This window comes from Euprymna scolopes, chromosome 22 (assembly GCF_053919585.1).
Source record: "Euprymna scolopes isolate OS-2025 chromosome 22, ASM5391958v1, whole genome shotgun sequence".
Taxonomy (NCBI): domain Eukaryota; kingdom Metazoa; phylum Mollusca; class Cephalopoda; order Sepiida; family Sepiolidae; genus Euprymna; species Euprymna scolopes.
Window position 1 is genome coordinate 83862015 of NC_136503.1, and position 26470 is coordinate 83888484.

General features: G+C 35.9%; 1 protein-coding gene across 4 annotated transcripts in view; it reads left to right on the forward strand.

Annotated features, from left to right (window-relative positions):
* Positions 1–26470, forward strand: part of LOC145243522 (uncharacterized) — a 226898-nt gene that overhangs the window by 190417 nt on the left and 10011 nt on the right. For all 4 annotated transcript variants that reach the window (XM_080106488.1, XM_080106490.1, XM_080106491.1 and 1 more), the window contains 4 exons: positions 3928–4012; positions 5339–5451; positions 11411–11476; positions 22729–22779. In XM_080106488.1, the coding sequence (XP_079962614.1) occupies positions 3928–4012; positions 5339–5451; positions 11411–11476; positions 22729–22779 (315 nt within the window). The remainder of the gene's footprint in view (positions 1–3927; positions 4013–5338; positions 5452–11410; positions 11477–22728; positions 22780–26470) is intronic.

The window sequence follows — 26470 nt, forward strand, 5'->3', positions numbered from 1 at the left end:
TTTATATATATTTATGTATGCGTATATATATATTTGTTTGAAAAATTTTGCCTACCAAACTCCTCTGTCAGTTTTTTGTCTACATACATGAAACTTAATATATAGGGTATTCGAACCCATGCGAAACTTTATATTTGGGTTTTAGACGGGGAAAAATCATGCAAAAGCGTGAAAATTTTTTAGATGAAGGTCGAATGACTGCATTACGAATATGCATGCGTAACGTAATAGCAGTAGGTTCATGCTTTAATTTTTAGCCTTGCAGCAAATATGTCTTCATAGCTCAGATATTAACATAAAAGGAAAAAGTAAATCGTAAACTAAACGTTTTGGTTTCGATTCTCGGTAATGGTGCACAAGTCATTTTATTTTAATCATTACTATATATATAGGATCCAATATAATACAATAATTAATACGAAATCTGCATTAATCAAAATATTCGACCGAAGTAGAGCAAGGTATACGTTTTATTTGTATTTACATAAGCGGTAATGTGCTGCTACACAATCATGAGCATGTTTCGGACAGCTAGTTTTTAGTAACTCGAGACTTCTGCCGGCGATATAGTGTATACGAAAGCAAAGTTTGCAATGAAATATCACATCATCTACGTCACCGGGAGATAATATCAGGAAGTTCTGGTAAAAGAATAAGATTTTTTAATCCCCCATCCTTTCTAGTTTATTCCTATATCTCAACACTGACCCTAATCGATACCCCTTTTAGTCTTGTTTGCATACAACCAAAACTTTGTTTCTTTTTTTTCCAGCTATTCATTTCTCATTTTGTCTTAATTTCGAATAAATTTTTATTTACATGTTACGATATATTTGTTTTCACTTTTACCTGCTATTTTTTAAGGAAAACTATAAATTAAAAGGTTTATTTAAATAATGTTAGTTAATATTAATCTTCACCACATACTGGTTATGTAATTAATTTAAAAGTTTGATCTATCTTTTCAACTTTATATTTCAAAAGTAAATATACCAGACTAAAGATGCATTTGCATCACTCATTTTATTTTATTAGACTTACACGTGTTTCGTTGAATAGTGGAAATTAACCAAGCAATTCACCAGAGACAGATTTGTGTTACTCGGAAAAAAAGACATTCTTGGAGATTTTTTTTCGTCCGTTTTTTTTTTAACCGAAGGAAAAAAATTAGGATAAAAATTGCTGGAAGGAAATAGAAATCTTTAAAAGTCATAAGGGTAAAGATACTTGTTATATAATTTGTTAGAACTCGTTTCGAGTAAAAAAAAACGCTTTGGGATCCAGTGCACACAAGGATACTTTCTGTTTTTATACTGATATATATATATATATATATATATATATATATATATATATATATATATATATATATATATATATATATATATATATATATATATAGTGATGGTTGTGCAGTTCCAACGACAGAAAAAAATGTATATTTGAAGAGGGTAGCCATCATCAAAAAGTCTGAGATTGGCATTTCTGTGAAAAACACAATCAGTGTTGCCAGAGAAAAATGTTTTCCAAAAAGACATTACCTTAAAAAAAACTTTATATAAAAATATCTGAAGAGAGCTGAACAAGGCGTGAAATGCGTCATAAAATATTTTAAAATATTAAAAGTCTGAAAAACCTACAATTGTTGATGGCTACACTCTTTTATATATATATATATATATATATATATATATATATATATATTTAAAATATGTATATATATATATATATTATTTATTGAGATTGTCGAACTGACTTCCTCATCTTGGTTGTTATAGTCATAACGTTTCGGCCGTTTTGCCCCCCGGCCTTCATCAGGTGTTTTGTATCGAACTGAGGAACCGTTTGTTAGGAGTCTCGAACCCAACCCTTTATTATTATTAAGGGGGTGCCGTGTTCGGACTCCAGCTAGGCTCTGGGACATAGTTGCTGATTCTCTGTTACTTTTCACGGCCTTCGTTCAGGCTTGAACTCAGGACCTTTGGGTAACTGTAAACTTTGATACAACGTCTACGACCACTCGGCCATATGTCACTAGGACAATCCTTAGTTGGTTTTTGTTAATGTTAAACCTATGTTGTTATTCAAGGTTTTCTCTCTCTAAAATATATATATCTAATACACACACACACACACACACACACACACACACACACACACATATATATATATATATATATATATATATATATATATATATATATATATATATATATAAGTTTATATCACCTCCATATCGGCGTTGACATTTTCTGATATTATCTGAAGTTTTATTCTGCATTAATTTTTTTTCGATATTGTGTAACTTCCATTTGGCAATTGCCGCTTAAGATAGAAATATTCATGCTCCAGAAACAAAAGTTAAAATTATCTTTGGTCCGAAATTAGATTAAATGAAAGTATAATTTTATTCTAACCTGTAATTTTATTTATTTATTACAATTTTGATACTTTTGCATTTTAGTTATTGAGGACATTGGGTTTTTTTTTTTTACATTTTTGAAGAACACTACTCGAACCAGATCAGGACAATTCAAGTAGATTTTAACATTTTTCAAAGAATTTCTCAGAAAATGTTAAAGGTTTCGCATAACTTTTGGTAAAAGCAAAACAAACTAAATTAGCAAAAAAAAATAAATAAATAAATAAAAATAAAAATAAAACATTATCTGGACATTCATTGAATTAAAATAAAAAAATATGTTTTATATAATAATTAGAATTTCGAAATAAATCGCCAATCTTTCACGAAAAACACCCGTCTAGCTGAAACCACTGTCAATGTCATGTGGAACTTTCTTCCGTTTGCCTGCTTTCCCACTGACTACAACTTGAATGTCTTCAAGTCCAACATAAACAAATTCCTAATAAACCACCCCTTTAAGTAATCCAATTTATCAAATCTCCATTACTAACGATTACTACGATATTATCCCATTGATTATTTTACAAGCAATAACCCTTATCCTCAAGTGGTTTCCGGGCCCTTATAAGTAGTCACTCCTATGTAAAAAAAAAAAGAAGTACTTTATGTATTTTTTCTGAAACAAATAAAAGTGATTATTATATGAAAATGGATTGTGTTCCCCTGATTTGTTTCGTTGTTTTGTTTCGTTTTTAGGTTTTCTAAAATAATTAGAATTTCGAAATAAATTATAACGGAGACTTTTTGTTTATTTTTGGAAATTAATGAAAGTATTCAGTGTATGAAAATACAGGACTAAAAAAAACGAACATCTTTTTCATAAAATGAAACTGTCGTAATAAATAAAATTAATCTTTAACATAATATTAACATTAAATAATTTTGAAAATTTAACATCTTTTCGAATCGTCACCCCTTGTTTCGAGTGGAGTACTTCAAAAATGAAAACAAAATAATTGTCCACAATAACTAAAATGCACAAGTGCCCAATTTTTAAAATAACTCGGTAATGATTGTGTTATGTTGATTAATCGGACTATTATGCTCATCTTGGTTTTTTTTTAGCACAACGTTTCGGTCGCTGCAACCATTCTTGTAACGCAGAGCCAACACTCTTTTTCCTTACTAGGAAAAGAATCATGTTCTCAACACCCGAGGAAGGTCACAGGTTGCAGCGACCGAAACGTTGTGCTAATAACACCCAAGATGAGAATAATAGTTTGATTAATCAACATAACACAAGCGTTTACATCTCACCTAAAAAATTCAGAATTGCATTAATTCGTTAATGGTTTAAACGTTGAATAATATTCAATGTTTAAAACATTAACGAGTGCTTTAGCTTCATTTTTCTTTGGAAATTGATTCCCGTGAGAATCTATCTAAACTATTAAAAAAAAACAAGCATGTTGGTCTTACTGCATAATTATTCACTGGAAATATACTTGTCTAACGATGAATTCACTTTTACCTTTATAAGTGTGTGTCTTTTCTCTTTAAAGGGGCCGATGACAATTATACCGAATGCAGTGAAGGCTGTGGACATGGAGGCGGACCATTTCAACGTCACTTATTCCCTGACCGAAGGTAAGAATGAATCCCCACCACCAACTTACAACTTGATCTTCAAATAAATAATCTACTTTTGTTAATATCAATATCTTTTACTTACTTACTTACCAGGTCATGTGTAGCGTTGAGAAGCATCTTTATGAACTCCAAAACGACTGGGCCGATTTTTATGAAAAATTTCATACAAATGAACTTTATGTATCTGGCAGTGTTCTTTGATAAGTTTTGTATCGGAATGTCTTCAATAAGTATCGATTAATCAATAATCAACAAAACCCGATGAAAGAAGGAACAGGCGATTTTGTACCAAAATTAACACCTAATACAGAATAACTTCACAAGTGCATTTGAGAACTTTTATCACCACACAAGCAGAAAGGCTCAGTATTTAAAATCAACAGTAAGTTCATTGGTGTGACAGTTTGAAATGAATGTTTCTGTTTAGAGCATAATTGAACCATGATAATTGACTTTTGCATTTTAAACTTTAATTCAAGCCGTTATATATAAAAAATAATTTTATAAAATCAGTAGGTTCTCTACAGTGCAATGTAGACTACAATGTATTGTGAACTAAGTCACTGCGGGGAAGCATGCGAAGCTTCCTTCCGGTGCCCCGCAATGAGTCCCCAACTAGAAGCAATTAATTGATTTGATTGAAAAATGAGCGATTTCACCGATTTTGATGACAATAAAAGTATGGAGCGTGGAACATTCGTTGATTATCTCTCGGGCAACGTCGGGTCTCACTGCTAGTGCAATATATTAAAACCATATACAATAGAATTCCAAACATTGGAAGTGCGTACACATTGAAGGCATGTTAGAATATATTGTACTGACCAAAGATTTAGGCCACAAAAGCAAAATTAATACTACCATTCCCTTTTGCATTATATTAAACCTTCCTTTCCCTACAGTGAAAAAGAGACAATTCTGATTCTTTGGCCTTCCTCTCGCCGGGTGGCCCTGCTTGCTGACTCGTCCCCCACCGCCTGCTATCGTCCAGAGAGACGAGGGTAGGTGTGGGTGTCCTTTTTAACTACAACAGTCAGAGAGTTCATGCGACTAAGTCCAGTACGCACGCGTTTATAAAAACTGCTACATAATGTATCTTACCAATGTTTCGCAGTGTTAACTTAAAAATAAAATAATCATTCAAGTTAGTATTTGTGTTGTGTCTTATTCATATGAGATAACAGCAACTATTTACAATATATTTGCGGAACTTTATTTGAAGGTTTCAAATTCTATTAAATATGTTTTAAATGTATCGAATGTTTACTGCTCGTGTGAAAATATGTAATGCGTATTTATTTCGTTTTCTTGGATATTTTTCAGGCGATCCAATCGATATTGAGAAACACTTCAAAATCGATGCCCACACTGGATCCATTACAAAGGAGACGGAATTTGCAAACAATGTGACTTCCCCGGTGACTCTTTTTATAAAGGTGACATCATCATCATCATCATCATCATCATCATCATCATCATAATAATAATAATAATAATAATAATAATTAATAATAATAACCACGAGTTTTCACAAAGCCTATCATCAAAGATTTCTCTTTGAGAACAACTTGTGGTGTTCTCTGGAGTCTGAGTGATAACAAGTCTTCCCAGATTTCTAGTACTCTCCACCTCTTCCGATAATCTTGTAGATGAATTTAATCTGTTGTGTTATCATTGATTTCTCGTTATCAGCGACCATTGGTCTTCACTGGAATTTGGATGGCAATAAGCCTCCCCAAGGTCCCAGCCCTGGCACTTATCCAGTGGAGGTGTGGTTAGTGCTTTCTCTCTTCGATCTTTTCATCCTCTTTGATCCTCACTGATTAGGCGTGGCATCAGTTTATGGCAACATACAGAAAAAGGGGGAGGAGCGGGAGGCAGGATTTACAATTCTACAGTTATAGGTTTCATAATTCCATGTGATGTTCCTTTGGGTTTTTCATCTGTAACAGTTTCTTGTGCCTGGAGTTCATGTGTGTTAGTCTTCACATTCCAGGGTTTTCCTTACTATTTCAGCCGTTTTCATAATTTTTATACGTTGTATCTTCCAGCCATCTCTCTAATTCCAATATTCCTTATTTGTTTTCGAAGTTTTTCGGTATTGTTTCTAGCATTCCTACTGTTAGTGTTGTTATCTTGACTTTCTTTTTCAACTCTTTGGCCAGTTCCGTGCATTTGCTTCATTTTCTGTTTCATTGCTTTTCAAAGATTTTTCCTTTTTGTTAACTATTATGACACTTGGTCTTTTTGCTTGAATGGGTTTATCCGTTTGTATATCCATGTCCCATAGAATTTTGTGACTTTCATTTACCAGTAATGCTGCCGATATATTTGTCTGCATAATTCCCAGTATACTGCCTTCCCCACTCGATTATGTCTCTTTTTATATTTTTTTAGGTGGGGGGCTAGTTTACTGGATTCGCTTATTATGTGGTTCATTGTCTCGTCTCTTTGTCCACAGAGTCTACATTTGCTCCTTTTTTTTTGCATCTAGTCGATCCTTGCTTTAATGTGGTTGGTTCTGATTGCGTTATCTTGTTCGGTTGTTATTAGGGATTCAGTTTCTCTGTTTAGGTTTCCTTTTGTAGCCATGTCCTAGTGTTTTCGTTAGTCTCATCTTTTGTTATCTTTATAAATCGTCCGTGTAGTTGTTTCTCTTCCCATATTTTGTTTTCTTGTTTTATCCTTCATCTCTTCTTTTTCTATCTTGTTTGTTTTGGGGGTTTTTTCAGTGTCTCTTGCTGCAGCAATTATTCTTCTGCGTTATGCATTTTTCTAATTATTTTTTTGTGCCATGCACACAGTTTTCTATACAAGCTAGTCCTCTTCCGCCTTCTTTCCTTTTCACGTAGAGTTGGTCAATATCGTTCTTTGGGCGTGCATGATCATGAGTTTCCTAGTCTTCTGATCAAGCTATCTCAGTTCTTCTTTGATCCACCCTATGAACGGTCCTAAGTATCTTACTATTCATACTGCCCATGTGTTTATACCGTTTATAAGGTTTCTGCTATACAATTTTGTTTTTAGAAGTTTTCTTGTTCTCCTGAGGTATTCCTTTTCGATTCTTTCTTTCATTTCTGTGGTTTTGATTGTGTCTGCTTCCAGAACTCCCACGTATTTATAGGCGTCTTGTTCCTCTATGGCCCTCATCTCCGTTTGGTTGGGTAGTTTCATGCTTTCTGTTGTCTCCATTTTTCCCTTTCTTATAACTAATAGTGCGCACTTTTCAATACCAAACTCCATTTGGATATCCTGGCTGAAGATCCTGGTAGTGTTTATTAGTGTATCTAGTTCCTTTTCGATCCTTGCAAAAAGTTTCAGATCGTTGTCTACTACTACTACTACTACTACTACTACTACTACTACTATTATTATTATTATTATTATTATTATTATTATTATTATTACTATGTCTTTCTGTGTCCCTTTTTCTGTTCAGGTTGAAATGTGTGAGACGAGTTTGTAAAAACCCTTTCTCATTCTGATTTTACTTTCTTCCAGATTTCATTTCTTAGGGACGTGGGTTTCGTTTTGTCCTCTTTCATAATCTCTTTGATACGTTCAACTTTTGTTTCTATTTTCTCAGTAAGTTATGCGATCTCTTGGTTAGTGGATTCTAGAGCTCCAGTGTATCTGGTTTTTACCTGTGAATTGAGGGCTATGTTGCTTCATTTACCTTTCCACTTATTTCCATTATTATTATTATTATTATTATTATTATTATTATTATTATTATTATTATTATTATTATTATTATTATTATTATTTCATAGAGAGTGAGAATTGCCAGAGAGAGTTCTAAGACATGAAGGTAGTTGGAACAGGAAATGTAAAAAAAAAACGTGGACGAATGAGGAAAGAAGAGTCCTGTGGGAATGCTTTGTAAGAAGTGGAAGTACCAAATCTGGTGGATGTATCCGAAAAGTGAAGGAAGAATGGGAATCGAGAGGAGGAGGAGGAGGAGGAGGAGGAGGAGCTAGAGTGTCGCGAGTTCGGTATCCCAGTTAAAACAAATTAAAAATAACAACCTACTTTCAGAGATTGCAAGAGAAGAAATTGAATGGATGGTTAGGAATGAAATGAATAACGAAAGTAAAATTGATGAAACTAGCTCTGATGAAAGAACTGAGAGAGTGGAAGTGCAGAAGTGGAAGTGCAGAAGGGAAATGTAAGCAATGATTGGGAGGCGGACAACTGAGGAGGTATGAAATCCTATGGTTAGGGGAAGTAATGAGAAAGAGTTTGAAGGATCTAAGGCAGATGAGATCATTGACTCTGAGACAATGGAGCCAGTGAAAGGAGCAGATGTATGGAGAAGTGGTGATGAAGTTCGAACTTTGACTTCTGTAGAAAAAGAAGTACTTCAGAAGTTAAGAGAGGTTCTTATTAGAGACGATATCAATAGAGATTCCAAGTATGAAGGGTACTGATAGGCGGAAGGTGAAAAACGAAGTAAAAATAGTTCAAGGAGTAATTCACAACATCATAAGAAAGAACATATCGATTACGGAACTTAACAGGCTTCTGTATGCAGCGTCATACGTCTTGGCTTATTACAGAAGAAAAAGGGAGAAATGAACGATAGAAGGCCACACTGGAAGAGGCGGCTTGAAGAAAGTATTAAACGGTGGCGGAAAGACATTGGTAGAATCGAAGAAATAAGAAAAGGAATTAAACTAGGACAGAAAGCCAAGGACGAGCTTGAAAGGAGGTATAGATTGCTGGAAAAAAGGAACGATGAACGTGCTAACAATGTTGAAAGAGAAGGTCCACACTGGTGGTATGAAAATTAGGAACTTTGTTGAAAAAGGTGTTGTATTTCGGAACAATCGGTTTCAGCTGTATAAAAAATTAAATGGTAGTAAACAGGCGGGAAATAACAACACTCCAAATGCAAAAGATGCAAGGAAGTTCTGTAGTGGGATTTGGTCTGTCGAAGGGCGATATAATGAGAAGGTTAGCTGGTTGGAAAAGGTCAGAGAAAGGCTATCAGAAATGCAGCAGATGAAGAACGTTGAGATAACCATCGATGACGTTAGGGCTGGCATACGAAGGATGACAAACTGGAAGGCACCTGGTCCAGATGGAGTGATGGGCTTCTGGTTTAAACAGCTTCCATGCCTTTATCCACCTATAGCTGCTGCTCTGCAAAGGGTTGTAGAGTCGGGAAATGTCCTTGATTGGCTTGTGAAGGGAAGAACAACACGGATTAGGAAAGATCGATTACAGAAAGGCTTATAACATGCTTCCTCATTCATGGATACGTGAAACACTATTGATGATGAAGGTTGCTGAGAATGTGGTAGGGCTTTTGGAGACAAGTATGGCTCAATGGAAAACGGTTCTGACAGCAGAGAGGAGATGGGGCAGGTTGGCATTAAACGTGGGATATTTCAAGAAGATTCGTTATCGCCACTTCTTTTTGTAAAGATAATGATGCCACTGAGCATCTTCTTGAAGAGAGAAAAACTGGGGTATAACTTTGGATCTGATGACGGACGCCTCAACCATCTACTGTTTATGGATGATTTGAAAATATTCGGTAGAAATGAAAAGGAAATGGAGAGACTGGTAGAACTTGTGGGGACATACTCAGAAGACATTGGGATGGAGTTTGGGATTAGTAAATGTGCGGTGCTGGTGATGAAAAGAGGAGTAAAGGTTCATTCGAATGGAATAGTGCTGCCAAATAGAGAAATCATGAAAGAAATAGAAGATACAGGATATAAGTATTTGGGAGTGCTGGAGGGTGTAGGCATTATGAACAGAGAAATGAAGGAAAAAGTCAGAAAGGAGTATCTTAGAAGAGTGAAACTAATTGCAAGTCGAAACTGTATGGAGGAAACCTAATGAAAGCAGTAAATGTTTTGATGATACAGTGCGGGAATTTTAGAATGGTCTGACAAGCATTTGCATGCCATGGATATCAAAACAAGAAAAGTTTTAACAATGTTTGGTATATTTCACATTCGAAGTAGCGTAGCAAGGCTGTATCAAAAGAGGACAGATGGTGAGAGAGGATTGAAAAGTGTAAAAGATTGTGTTAGAACCAAGGAGGTGTCGTTGAAGGAGCATGTGGTTAGAAGTGAGGAGTGGATACTTAAGGTTGTGGCCAATGAAGTAGAGGTATGTGAGACCAAGTCTGATTATGTGAAACGTATGGATAGAGAAAGGGCAGAGGAACTGGCTAGGAAGAAAATGCATGGAAGGTTCTTCCAGGATATAGCAGAAGTGGCTGATGAAAGATCATGGCAATGGCTTAGAGCTGGGTATCTGGCTAAGAGTACTGAAGCTTTTGTTTGTGCAGCACAAGAGCAGGCATTAGGAACACGATTGTTCAAAAAGTGGTTCTAGGAGAGGAAGTTGCTGCAGAATGCCGGATTTGTGGTAAGACCTCAGAGTCAATTGCGCACCTTGCAGCAGGGTGTAGTAGACTGGCCCAGAGAGAGTACCGCAAAAGACACGATCGCATGGGACTCCGGATATATTGGGAGGTGTGTAAGAGGGTTGGGATGAAGTGTGCTGGAAAATGGTTTGAGGAGATGCCTGCTGAAGTGAGAACAAGTGAGGATGGCAAGGTATAGGTATGGTGGGACAAAAGTGTCATAACGACCAAGCAATTGGAACATAATCGTCCGGATTTGGTCGTCATTGACAAGGTCTCAAAAAACTGGCGGATTGTAGACTTGTCAGTACCCTGGGATAGGAATGTGAGAGAGAAGGAGAATGAGAAGTGGAGCAATTATGCTCCATTAGCCTTGGAGATAAGGCGTATACATGGGGTTAAAACACAAATAATCCTGGTCGTAGTTGGTACACTAGGAGTAGTATCAAGTCGTCTGGAAGGACAATTGAAAAAACTACAAATCGCCGGTGCTTTAGGCGACCTTCAAACCTCTGCAATTATAGGTACAACCAGCATCCTTGATCTTTGAAGCTCCTGGTTTGAAGCCGGGATTAAGGGAAATCCTCTGGAAATAAATCCCATCCCTTTCCAGAGAGACGTTCATAAACGAAATCAGATTTATTATTATTATTATTATTATTATTATTATTATTATTATTATTATTATTTCATAGTAGTCTCAACTTTTGGATAATTTTATTTCTTTGGCTTTACACATTCAGCTTGTATTTTAACACTTTTGTCGTACTTAACAGGCAAGATTTTTGCAAAATTGGAGAAGAAATTGTCTTGTCAATTTGATTAAGACATTTACAGAGGATTTTAGTTATGGTCCGAAACGTTCCAATTATTATTATTATTATTATTATTATTATTATTATTATTATTATTATTATTATTTACTATATAAAAAGTCTCACAAAAGGAAATTTTCTGATAATTTTAACCCAATAAATTTTTTTTTTACTCTTTTTTATTTTATTTTACAGGGTGAAGAACAATCGAAGTTGAAACATTCGTCAGTCGCCATTTTGATAATAAAGATTTTAGATCGAGTAAGTCAATAAGAGTTTCAGCATCTAAATACTTTACAAACACACTGTACACACATTGCAAACACATTGTAAATATGCACTATGCGATATGTTTATGCAAATGACAGACTTGCTGCAAGTGAGGTGGTTACTAAGAAAATAGAAATCAACCAAAAATGGGAAATATTTTTGATTGGAATATTTTTGATGCTAAGTATTTATCTATCCACATGGAGAAGGTCCGTGTCTCTTTAAACGGGAATCACAGCTGAGAAATAACTAAATATCTGAAAATTCAGTATTGGGGGGAGGGAATCCCCCGCCAAATGCTGAATTTTCAGATATTTAGTTATGCCTGTGGTGACTATAACTTACTGAAATTTTACAAAAAATAATGACCAACTGTATACGAGACCTACACACCGGAATTTTGATAGATTGGAGTCCGATTATAATTTTTTGGTGTGATCCTAGAAGTGCGTATGTATTTTTGGGCAGATGTTCAGGGAGGGGAGGCCACTGAAAGTTGGTTCTCTGAACATCTCAGAAGATTCTGCGATCTGACAATAAGTTTGTGTGCCTCTCCAAACAAGATAGACCCTAATAGATTGAGTTCCTTGGCGTTGTGTTTTCATTTAGTCGGGCTAAGATTTCTCATTTGTAATTCTGTTGTTCAATAGTGGAAAACTAACACAAACTCCTCAGAAAAATTATTATTCATCTTTGATTAAGGAAGACAAATGAAATGTATTAATCTTCTTTTTTTTATATGTTCATCTTAAGCTATAGCGGGGTCTAAAATGATGGATTTTTTGTCTCCACTTGACCCAACCGCAACCGCAACTCATCTTAACCGTGTTGAAATGGCTTCCTCGGAAGGAGGAAGTTTCATGGGACTTCACAAGCGGTCTCACGTCGCTTGTACATCTTCTCAAGGGAGGTAACGACGTTAAATTTGGAAGTTCGTGCAGGGAGGCGTCGACGTCCTCCTATATATACATCACCTGTTATTCCCATCTGTTATTGACCAAGCTCAACATTGGTGATTGATTATGCCGTTTTCAAGTTTTTTTTTTACATAGGCATCACCACTTATCAAGGCCTAGAGGCCACTCGATGATAAGGGTTAAAGAGTGTACAGTAGTCAATGGGAACATGTAGTAATCGTTAGTAGTGGAATTTTGGTAAATTGGATTACTTAAAGGGAACGGCTCATCAAGAACTTGTTTACGTTGGACTTGAAGACTTTTACGATTACAGACTTGGTGCAGGTAAAGGCTGCTTTCACAGTAATCTTTGCGCAGGGCGTCTATGCATCTACCCAATGGCTTTCCTTTTAGTCGATTCCTGGCGACTCCTAATGCAAAGACAAGTTTCGCGATGATGTCATTGTTGGTCCTCGTCCTATGCCCAAATCATCTAAGCCGCCATTCCTTATACAATTGGTATCATAGTGCCTTCGGATATGCTCATTGTAGACATTGTCGAACAATGCAATTCTAAACATCCATCAAAGAATTTTGCTTTCTATAATGGCGACTCTTCATCCCACCTTCCTTGTTGTCGGTAAGCATTCAGAGCTGTACAGAACAAAGGGACTCACCACAGTCTGGTAGGTTTTCGACTTTAGACAGTCGCTGACTTTTGTAGTCACAGGGAACACCAGTGGTGGTGTGTTATTCGAGCCACGTCGCATTGATACACGCTGCAACTTTGTTGGTGATACTGCCGCCAGCAGTGTGTGTCGAACCGCGATACTTGATGCATACATTCGTGGAAGATAATACTCAATTAACCATGAAACTCAATGTTGGTCTAAAAACTTTAATTTTATACAGCAATCACTTTCTGCCCGTCAATTTAAATTCTTCAAGATTATATTCGAATTTCCACTCGACACAAAAATATCAGTGTCAAAACTATTTACTTTTTAGAATGATATTTGATATCGGAACAATAACAGAAACTTGCCATGAAACTGAAGCGAGTGACCAACTGAATATATTGTTGTTTGGAAGAGCTTATATTATAGATTTGAATATAATCGTGTTTATCGGCTGTTTTCACTTGTAGGGTATTTCATTTTTCTTCCAGATAATGTCGGGTTATCAGGAGAGAATAATGTTTTAGTCGATCCCCTTTTTTCACTATACAATGCATTAAGTAATAAGAATGTCTACAGACTATGGATACCCACTGTAAAGGTGCCTGTACGTGAGATTTTTGTGGCAAGAGTTGCGCAATCTCAAACCATACGTCTCTTGAGTCGACATTGTTGAATACCAGTGGCAAGTGGATGTTCAGGGCGACTGGAAACAATGCTGAGATAGGCGAAGAGCACATACAGCGCCTAGAATTCCCAAATGGTCACCCATTAGCCAGGCTCAACGTTGCTTAATTTCGGTGATCTGACGAGACCCAGTGTGTTAACGTGATTATGTCGTATCATACATACGCAATTTGTATTTGCAATACAAATACGATAAATAACATGACCGCATTCTTCCAGCCGTTGATAATATTTTTTAGTCTCACATACTAATCCAATTGCTTGGATATTCTTGGCACTGTGCTTTGCGTCCTGGCCTTGATTTTTCGACTTCTTATTCGTTATAACAGAATGCTACTTATACGAACTTATATTACTACTTATATTAAATGAGTAGCACATCCCATTTTGTGTGAGTGGATGTTCACTCCTTTTTGGGAGTTGAATTTTCCTCCATAGACGCATGAGAATTCTGTATAATTATTTATTTTTTATATAATAATGAGGATAATGAAAAGAAACAGGTTCGACACACGATGTTTACCGTGGTTACGTGAAATTCGAATATGATTTTGAAAGTTTTAAAATATTATGGCAATGATATGCATTCCAACCCTATAATTAACCAACCGCGTGTGCGAAAACGTTATATTTCCACTTACTGATGGATGCATAGATTATTATACATCCGTATCATCGTTGTCGTCGCGTTACATATTAGGGACCCTACGTCAATAATGATTAATCAACTAGTGTGGATTTTAACAAGGGTCACACTTAGTGAATGTGATCATAACCCAAATCTGCAAAACAAAAAGGTGAGGTAATGTTGCGGCAGGGAACAGCAGCTAAAACGATGGACAAAACAAAATTATACAACGAATGACGTCACGTTTTTCAAGCTGAGAGAAACGGGTTTTCAATCAGTCTGTCTGTGGAAGCCAGTCATGAGACATCGAATCATGTGAGTCTGTCATGGGATGCCCGAGGCAGTTGGTCAATAATGTAGAGAAATGTTAATCGGGGCGAAATGTTACTTCTGTCTGTGCTAATAACTCATTTTCGGTTAAGTTAGAAAGTTAAATTAAGAAGTAAATAATTAGCTAAGAACATTACTCTCTCTCTCTCTCTCTCACTCTCTCTCTCTCTCTCTCTATCTATCTATCTATCTATCTCTCTATCTCTCTATCTCTCTATTTCTCTTTCTCGCTCTATATCTATCTATCTATCTATCTATCCATCTATCTATCTCCTAGGTCAGTTCACTCCAAATAAAACCATAAAACCTTGAAGAAAACTCTTAGCAAACGTCTCTCTTGTTCCCTCTTTTTTCTTTGAAAAGAAGCGGAAAGCGTATAAAAGACCTGCACGTTAAAAACACCCCCACATGCATGTATTAAAACAAAAATTGATTTTTTTGTTATTGGAAATGTTACAGCCGTTGTCATAATCATCGCTGTGAACCCAAGTTATAATCTGTTGATAGAACCAACCGGACGTCGATGTTTATAAGAAAGGTTTAATAAAAAAGGGAAATAGTACCTATTTACAATGCCTCCCCATGGGACAGAGTTAGACACCAGGGTCGTCTTTTAACGTGGAGAAAAGGTACAAAAATAAAAATTGTCTCAGTCGTGAAGGATTTCTCCTCCACCGAAAGAGAACAAGAAATGGAAGCGCAGCATCTGAAGAACAGATACTACACTTTGATCTTAGCCAAAAGGGAAATAGTAACATGAATCAAACCATTTGTGTACGCGTGAGAGATTAAAAAAATAAAAAAGATTAAAAAAAATAAAAAATTAAAAAAAGACCGATAACCGATCAGTCAACAAAGTCTAGGTCATTTCTGAAATTGCATTTTTCCTGTTGATTCGTGACATACGTAAATACATAGGGTTCTTGAACTCAAGTCACGTAACTTGCTGATGTCACGGAATAAAGATACGACCGGAAGTCCTTCCGTTGTATCGAATTGCAAAGGGAACTTACGAAAATTGCCCAAAAGTGACTGCATTTTCATTTATTACAGACAAGGAATTATTTTCTATTTGTACACGTGTAATTAAAAGAGAGAATTTCTTGCTGGGGAAATACAGTAAAGTAAGAGATGTTTATATTTTTAAAAGTTATTATTAAGATTTAAAATTTAAGAAAGATAAAACCTTATCTGATTTTTTTCTTTAAAAGAAATATTTATCTTTAAAGATAAATTAATATTTATTTATTTTCCAAATAAGTATTTAAATGAGTTTATTATTATTGTTGTTGTTGTCGTTGTTTTTTTTTTTATTATTATTATTATTATTATTATTATTATTATTATTATTATTATTATTATTATTATTATTATTATTATTATTTCTTCTTCTTCTTCTTCTTCTTCTTCTTCTTCTTCTTCTTCTTTTAATTGTACTAATACGCTTCAGCGCAATATTGCTTGTTTGATGTGAACAAAAGTAAAATATGTTTTAGTTTTAAACCAAAAAGTTTTCCCACGCGCTCCTGGTGTATCAAAGAACATTTTGATTTTTTATTTATAACGTATGCTTATTAACAACAAACTGGTCTTCTATACAAACCATATAATTTCTGTCATTTGTATTTAAATCATGTTTAATTCATTATCAGAGATTTTTTTTTATTTAAACCATGTTTTAATGAAAAAAAAAATTCTCATAGACGTATATACGTGTAAAGGCGTGTGTAAATGAAAGCTATGCTGAAGAAACAAATTAATCCTCTTTATAAACAAGTATAAAAAAACTGTAGCTCAAGTTCATAAAGATAGCAAAGGTGTTTTTCAACAGTTTTCGTTTCGTCGCTTCAAGTGCACGATGTAACTTACCATGACTTGCTTTTATTATTTCGGTGCCATTATTTAGAAACCTATTCTTAACATGGGGGAGGAAAGTGGTTTGTAACTATTTTGCATTTTCATCTAACAAATCAATGAACAGAAAATCCTGTGTTTAATTTAATTTAAAAATACTATTTAAAATAGCACTGTACCTTATCTGCACAGGCGCCATTGTTTCTCTTCAAAACGTGTTTCTGCAAATAAAATGTTTAGGAGCAATGTCGACACTCATTTCACTAAATAATTACGTGAATGAAATAGAATATATATTTATCGCAAGTGTTTCATTCCATCGAAGGAATTCGTTAGACTAACAGTTAGCTGGCGAATTCTTTTAGTAAAAAGAAACAAACGTTTGTGTAGCTCACTTGCTATAAGTATGTATTTGACCCTAGTGGTCCTGGATATGACCTTAAACTATATCCAGTGGTGAGGTCCCAGCTTTCGGGCTTTAGGGAGTGTGGAGCCACCCTTTAATTACCATTGCTCCCAAGTCCACTCTGACCCAGAGTGGCAGTACCTGTTAGGGTCCCAACTATGGGTTAAATAGAAACCGACTTGAAAACAACAAATATATTCTATGAAAAAAATTTCTTCAAAATCTTCGGATTCGGCATTAAATAATCCGAAAAGGGTTGATATGCCGTAAAACAAAACCAACCAACCAATCAACTTGGCCCTAGTACATATGTACACACAAATGCTTATATATTTGCAGAATATTATGGTTTATTCTTAAAATGAAAACGGTATTTTTATGTGAAAAAATTTAATGTCTATTTTATTAGTAAAATGCTTAACCATGTTTATGAGTTTATTTTTAACACAAAAGTCGTTGTTTTAAAAAAGAAATTATAAAAATAATTAACAAAAGAAATGCATTTTTTATTATATGTATAAAATAATTTATAAAATTCGAGATAAGATTGACTTTTATAAAAACAAGTGAAGAATGTATGCCCCCCCCCAATGAGTGCACACTGAACGAGGCATAAAAAAATGACTAAGTTCAGCATTTAACCCCCCTCCAAAAGTCCCCAGGGGACGTCAAATCCTGATGAAAATGAACAAACGGTGCAGTTTTAGGCCTCAACTTATATAAATTTGCAAAAACAGAAATGACTAAGTCCATCATTTGCCTCCTTCCTCATTTAGCCCCTCAAATCCTCAAGGCCTTAACATATTTAAATTTGAGTTCAGCACCATGCAAAACTGCTAAATAGATATACAAAGAAAATTTTGGACAAATATAGTAAAATAGTCCCAAAAATGGACTGTTTTCATTAGCCCTAAAAGAGCCCCTGGGCACACCCAAGAGTTATCGCGAAGTATAGCCAAACAAAATTATATAAAAAATCAGTTACAATTTTTCAGAAAAATTTATAAAATCCAACGCATCATTTTTTTTAATAAGAACAAAAGTGTCAATATTAGCCATTGAACCTGAAAGGCACCCCTAGGAGGGCAATCGGAGTTTTCCCAGAAAATCCGTTCTGTTACTTCTTTACTCATATAATGTTTAATGTTTGTGCAAAATTAAAAAAAAAATTCAAAGGAGTAGCTATTGAGAAAAGTGCGAACAGACGAACGGATAAGGGTGAATTTACAGGTTTACCCTCCTTTTGTCGGGGGACCAAAAAAAAAAATTAGAAAGACGGTCATACATCATGTTAGTACTAGCTAAAAATCTGTAAACAATTTGTAAAAATATTTTATTATCAGACAATCTGACTGACAGATCTTACTTGCTAAGCGACTGATATGTTCCTGCCTGGAGATACTGATGGAGCTACCAGAAACTTTCTCTGCTGGTGATTTTCAATCCCACTTTCCGACCCTTGTGTCGCATTTTCCCGCCGTGTGAGTAAAGATAAATAACGAGCTATATCAGTTACACTGCATGGGTCTCTGAATTGTGACCAAAAAAAAAAATAAAAAAATTATCGTCCAGGATTCAGGTGATGTTGTTGACTTCTAGATTCACCTCTAACCTTTGATGTGTCCCTCAAACCCTTTTAAAAACACTTTACAAAGGCTTAGGATGAAATAATGACGAAAAAAAAAAATCAACAATAGTGGTTCGTGACGTCCTTAAAATACATCCGCACGCTCCAAATCATTTTTGGCACGCAAAAGCAAATTCACTGCTTGAACCGATGGGCAACAATAAAATAGTCAGAATTTTACCATTCACAATACACAGTGATGAGACAGAAACAGGTCGGTCTGTTAACACGATACTGTGCTCAGCTCCCCTGCTGTGTTCGGAATGATGGGAACCGAATGACCATTCTCAACTCACTGATACAGAAGTTCACGCATCTTCACGCACTAACAAAAGCATAATACCTACTGAAGACACTGACACCTCCTATACACGTTGACAAAAGCTAGTGATGGGACGATTTCGATATTTTTTCCCAATTACGATACAAGTAAGGATTCCGATACAATTATCGACTCTGATTCTGATTCTTCATAAATCTCTATATATTTAATTAAAAATTGCTATTTCTTCCCGACTACCGTAAAAACACATGCTAAATGTGAATATTTTTTCTCAAACGTAAAAAACACAAAGTATATATTACTGTTGACTGCGGTATGTTGCTGGTCCTATAAAGTTCTCGACTTTTAAAACGCAAATTCTAAACATTAAATAATTTACTCGACTAAAATAAAGCTCAGTTATATGTAAATTAATACACGTATATTGTGTTCGTTAAAAATGTTTTTCTTCTTTCATTTTACATTCGTATGGTGTCTCTTTCGCTTGTTATCGGTGTACTATGAACCTACTTTTGTATGTACTTCTATTGCAAACTACGTCTCATGAATCTACTTTGTTATGTTATCTACACCTAATACTGCACTGTACAAGAGCAAAGAAAGACACTCCCAACTGGTTCCAAAGGAATGTGCGCTTAGAGTATGGCCTCAAGGTTTTATAAAAAGGGGATTAACAAAGGAGATGAATGTTCGTAAAATGTTTGTTGGTATGAATTGACAAGGAATGAATGTTCGTAAACTGTTTGTAGGTATGTATGAATTGACAAGGAATGAATGTTCGTAAAATGTAACTTATCTTTTGGAGATGGAGAGGGTTAGGGTAGGCCGGTCATCCTGCTGTCGGTGATGCGTGTCCTGGCTTGTCACTGGAAAGCGAGTCTCTTCTTTCATCAGCGCTAGCAGCCCGGCATCTTCGTCTTCTTTCTCCTCCTCTCTCTTCTTTGGTTTGTGTGAATTAGGCATCGTTTAGAATTGAAGGCGTTTGGCCCATAACACGAGAGCGTAGTCGGCTTCAGTTCACTGGTGCCTTATTTCTTTTCCTTCTTCATCTCTTTAGGTCGGGTGGGAGAATGTCCGTGCGTTCACTGACGCAGCTGGGCGAAAATCTCCTGTTCCCTCCTTCCGGTTCCCTCAAATACCTCGTTTTTATAGTGGCAAACTGGCTCCCAGCGACTGTGATATTTGAGGTGTTTATTTTAGGCGGGGAGCTCTGCCATTGGTTGATAATTATTTTGTGGTTATCTTATTTTTTTCTTCCCAAACGGAAGCGATGCGTGGAGCCATGTGCAAACGACGATTTTTTATTTTGTCTCTCATGGTGGATGCGTTAACATCCGGTTGCCAATTCTCATCATGTTCCCACAAGAGTCTGGAAACATAATCCTTAATTTTTAATCGTTAACTTCTAACTCTTAGTTTACTGATCTATTCCTTGTAGACATCAAGTCGAAATAGAAAGGCGTACAGTGTAGATATTTTCTTTGTAAATATAAAACCAAAGTAGCAACCTTTCACGTCTTTATACAATTTCAATTAATTGTCTGTGTGTTTCCTAGCACATTTCCAAAACGTGACAATCGTCTTTAATGTCAATTAAAAAGTAATTTCTGGATAGAAATTAAGTCAATACGCTACAATCGAGTTTTATACTTTGTTTAGTTAATACACCAGCTGTAATCATAAGTGTCATGTTTGTAAGGAAATAAATAAGATTGACATTCGTGACGGAATGCTTATTAAGCTAATGTTCTAATGACCTTAATTCACGACTAGACGAAAGTGACGCCATACTCCTTTCGTTTATATATGCTTCTTTCATTTAAAAAAAAATTCAGCGCTTCTACACTAATGTTACATGGGGGTGTTGTTTTCGATGTATCAAATCTGAGACTATGTTTTGTTGTTCTTATTAGAAGAGGACTGATGTTATTTGTTGGTCATATTTATGAGAGTCTTAAAAGTGTTCATATGTCTTAAGATGTTCATGTTGTAAGAGATGGAGACATTAGTGAGATATAGAGACAGAGTACATATAAAGAGAGAGACAGTTCTGTATATATATATAATAGACAGGTACATGTTACTACAAGAGAAACAATTCAATGAGAAGAGATTTATCTTGATAGATAGACCGAGAGATAGCGCGTTTGACATTTACGTTTTGACAGTTGTGCATATAATATAAACACGTTACCTTTCTCGTTGTAATGATGAACACAGAAGACGCAGATACACAAAAATGGTGACGTCCTTTATTTCATGACCGGTCCATTATTTCGCTTGAGGAATTCAAAGTTTCTTTACATGGTTATTTATAAAACTCTCTCACTTCTAGAGGGTGCCTTGATTCTAACGGAGAATCGGCCTGAACCTCTCTGCTTCTCTCCGACTCTTCTCCCAAACTCCCAGACTGCATCTAAAAAACTCTACCATATTGAGAACTCGTCACGTCATCGCATGATTAAACATATGCTCATAAAGCACGTTGGATGACATGCGTCACGTTGCCAAACTTGACATGACCCTGAGTTCAGTAACCTATTTTTCAAATAACATTTTTACAAAATATGTTTACAATTTCAATTTACGATTAAATTCCTTAACAGAAAAAAACTTTCATTATTACATTCCTTTTCCATATACGGATATGTAAGCTAAATAATTGCAATTCCTTATTTCAATAACATTCTGTATTTATTTTAACTTATGATTGGAATTTTCAATTCCAAATCTAGCTTCGCAAGTGCGAATCTTTGACTATCCTATTTCATATTTACATTTAACTAATTCCCTATTTTTTTACTTACATGAAAAGGGGACAACCCTTTTATCATGTAACACTAATTAAAAAAAAATAATAATTAAAAAATACGATCTTCTTCACAAACGATCAAAAATCACAAACGGTTAAAATATTCCATGTGAACTTTTTCGAACATGATTGCTAAGAATGAACGATGTCAACACTACAAATTTCCAGTTCTTTCAACAGTTTTCTTTTTCTTTTTCATTTCGATACTTTTTTGTGACCAAGAGCGGAAGTCCGCTTGAAATATAAGAAATAACAATAAAAATATTAAATACAAAAAGTAACATCGTTTTTCATGCTTGAAAAAACCCTCATAATCTTTAAATCACTATCCTAGAAGCATACGTGGACATTTAACATTATATATATATATATATATATATATATATATATATATATATATATATATATATTTATATATATATATATATATATATATATATATTAGCATACATTTGAAAATATAAAAAATATATATAAGAAACATTTTGCAATAATAAAATATTTTTAACAGATCAAACCAATTAAATAATTAATCAGTTATCTAATGAGATAACTGATTAATTAATTAACATAACACCAAAACAGAATCTGGAATACAAGTGTAAACAATCGAAGTGTACGCTGCAGCATTAAAAAAACTTCGTTAAAATTTGAAAAATCATTAATGAAGCTAAAAATAAAATCGAATAAATTACATTTATTGGTTCATCAACATGAAATATTATAGAAACATGAAATTCTTAAGTCATGGATTTTCAAAGATATGCACTTTTCATGAAATGGCAAACATTAGTAAAAATGTATCACCGTTTTGTATAAATTTAAATATAAAAATAAGATAATATGTGCATTTATCTTTGTAATTCTATTCGTGTGTGTGTGTGTGTGTGTGTGTGTGTGTGTGTGTGTGTGTGTGTGTGTGTGTGTGTGTGTGTGTGTGTGTGTGTGTGTGTGTGCGTGCGTGCGCGTGTGCGTGCGTGCGTGCGTGCGTGTGTGTGGATTTTTTAAAAGAATTAATAGAGATTTTTTTTTTCTCTTTTTAGAATTCAACGATCTTCGTTTCAACGAAGTCCACCGACTCCTCTCCCATTTCGGTAGGTGACTTACTCCCTCTATTAGGGGTGCTTCTTTCAGCCTCTTTTGTGCTTTCTCTCTTTGGTTTGGCCTTCTGGATTCGTCAAAAAAGGCGTACCCATCAACCCTTACCTGGTTCTAAACATTATTTTAGCCGACCTAACCTTACCACCAAAGTGTTTCCGATACGCAACAACTGTACCGGAAGTGAAGCCGAAAATAGTACCGACATGCTAACGACCATTGTCCGTCACGACGACAGTGACGAAATGGTATCGACTAACCGTCGAAGCAGTGGTGCATTCTTGCGAAAGAACTTTTCAGCCAATGATCCGGTCAAATGTTGTCTAAAGCAAGTGGCTACCGCCTTGGACAGCCGACAGCAACAGCATCGTTCAATGTCAAAATCACTGAGGTCTCTGGCCCTCCCAATATCCAGCGAACGCTCCAGGGCACGAGATCAGTTCAGTGGAGACTCCACGGGGCGAAGTGTGAAGTCGGAACAAATATTTCTAGGATACAAATTTCCGTCCAAATCGAATCTCAGAACTTTTCACACATCGTATTCGCCAGATTCACGTAGATACAGAAGTCAAACCGTGACGAATGACACTTTAGAAACATACGTGTCTGATTTCCAAACAGTCAGGCGCGAATCTCCAAGTTTATATCCAATGTCCCGAATCTCATCGGAACAAAGAGATATGGAAATGTACAATCCAGTCGGATTAACGAACGCCGATCGAATATCGTTATGCCGGACTTCGTCACTGCGTCGTGAATGTCATAAAAGTGGAAACGAAAAGGTGGACGTAGAACAACGAAGTATCCGGGATGTTGCTCAATCGGAAAATGAACGACCGAAGATACCTACGGAAAGAGCACCGCCGATACCCCCTAGTAGAAACGAACCAAAGCGCCCGACTCCAACGAAACCACCGCGCAAATTTATAAAGAAAGAAAGAAGACAATCGACACAACATCAGGATAAACAGATTCGACAGAACACGATTCTAAAGAATTCTACTGATATCTCTGCAGAAATACAAGGAAGTTCTCTCTCCATAAATGAGAAACAAAAAAGAACTTTAAACAAATTGTCTCAGGTTCATAATGGAACGGATAAAGGAAGGGAGCGTTTTTTGAGTTCGACGAAGCTCTCAAGACGAGGTGGCAATGGCGAACGGCGCCACTCACATTCCATTTTAAATCGAAAAAGGCGGCAACAAACGCAAAATTCAGAAAGAGCGTATCGAAGTCTTGAAAAGAAATTGCGCTCTTTAGAGAAATCGCGTAGGTTGAAAGCCGCGCACAGTCAACCGCTGGAACAAGTGCCATCAAAACCAAACAGTGTCCGGCACCAAATGCCAACTGACCTGCTTCTTCCCTTAAAGCCCGTTTCAAACGATTCCAGTCAAGCTGCTTCCTCATCGTCTGCCGAAACACTACGTGAAAAGAATTGCCTTTGTTTGGAAGATTCAGCGCTACAAGCGCGTAAGACTCCACCACCTTTACCCAAACGGAAAACGAATATATCTTCCATCATCAACACAGGGTCGACCGGAGAGGGAAGTCGTGTCGAGGAAGATGATCCGCAATATGTAAATGTTAAGTATATAACTTTAATCAGCAACCCTGCGACAGAAATGTCGGAGAGTATCATGGACTTTTCATATCCGCTGAAATGCGGTGAGTCACCTGAAAGCGACCAGGGAACAGTTTATCTCGAACCGGACACGCCATTACAACCATGTCTTGAATCAGATTTAAATATCCGCGCAAAACTCGAACTCATTTTGGCATCGACTTTGAAAAAACAGAGAGAAACAGAAAAAAAGAAAAGCAAAATGAATTCCAAAGATGGAAAAAATGCGATAGATAAAAATAAAACCATCCGCAGGAATTCTTTGCCCGCAGCATTTGAAATGGTGGATTTCTATTCCTCTCGCTCGTCATATTCTTCCGAAAAAGACGATTCAACAAACGGGAATTGTCTTCAATCTTCCGAAAACATTTTCCTGGGTTCAACAGATGTTGTCTGGCCTGATCCGGAAACGACACTCGCAGCTTTGCAGCAACATCGTTTAGCCATGGAAGACTACACAGCTGCTTGCTTGGCAAGGACGCAAGAAAAACAAACCTCACCATGTGCCTCGATCACTTCAACCTCTTCTGGCTCATCGCGTTGTCATTTCGGCCGTGTCAATTCGCGCGGGCAATTCATTGTGGATATTCCTTGGGCAGAATCAAACATCCGAATCGCTAAAACCTCACGACCAGCAGCAATTCCCTTCCGTGATGTTGAAACATCGATGGGGGTCGCTGGCAAGAATCCGATCACTTCCAGTGGTAAAATGAAAACATCCGTTTTGAGAAATGCTAGTTTTAAAGAAAACGAATTTCCGCAATCGATTTCATTTGATGGTATTGATCAATATGAAGTGGTTCATCGATATACGGTACCTTCTTTACAAGAATTTACCAAGGTGCCTCATAAATCATCAGCCAAGGGGAAAAACGGGTTAACCCAAGAACAAATTCCAAGAAAAGGAAGAGAGATAAAAGCAATGACAGAATCATTTCCGAATGCCTTGAATTGTAAGGCGAATATGGAGGCAAATAACTGTGTTTCAAGTCAGTCCACCGATACTACACCATCTTCTTTGTATTCGCGATCAACCCCAACCAGCAGCGCTACGCTGGATTCTTCATCGCAGATCGGTGATGTTTCAATCCGATCCGACTGCGCAACTGTCATTTCTTCTGAATTGTACGAGCCGTCTGATTCAGACTGTGAAACGCTTCGCTCGCTTAAAGTATTTGATGCTATTTTTGATGATGAAGATGCAGTGGCGTATTCGTCTGCAGAGTCTGATAGTCAGTCAGTGTTTAGAGCCTGCCATCCGATAAACCCAGTAAGTCGGCCCTCTCTGGTCTGCCTCTCGTCGCATGCCGACCAGAAAGAGGATGAGACGAAAGACAGAAACAGTGTTAAAGAACAGGTTGACAATAAAGTCGAGATGGACAAACATCGAAGCGGCTCTTACCGCGTCAATGTGGATTTGCCGAATGGTGTTGATAGCATATCTAAGGAACCCGTTTTAAATGCTTACAAAGCGGTTAACGAACCCGGAGATACCTTTTGTGAACAGGGTACAAAAATTATGAAGATACGACAGAAGAAGAAAGAGAAACGGCTTGAGAAAAAAACTCAACATCGATTGATATTTTCGGATGTTTATTGAAAATATTGATTTTTCCAATGAGAGACAATGAAAAACAGGAATTGATCAATATAATAATGCTTGTACGTACGTTATCACCTTCCACATGCATTTAAAAAATGTTCCGATGGTGATTGATCATTAATCTAATGTCGTTAAGGTTACAAGAAAGACGACGTTAGCCATTTTAAAATAAATTGTTCCGAAATCAAATTCTGTTGTCCCATCGTTTTAAACAGTACGTTTTTTAAATAAATACATTTACAAAAGCGACGTTCGTTTTATTGGTTTCAAGAATGTTTATCTAAAAATAACCAGGGGGTATTTGTTGATAATAGACAAGGAGTATTTGTTGTTTTAGGATGATTTATATTGCTACGATTTGAAAATAAATAAATAAAAAATATATTCGTTTTATTTATTTCAAGAATATTTAGTTCATAATGAGAATTGTTTTTGCGAAAAAGAAATATCATTTTTCTTTTCT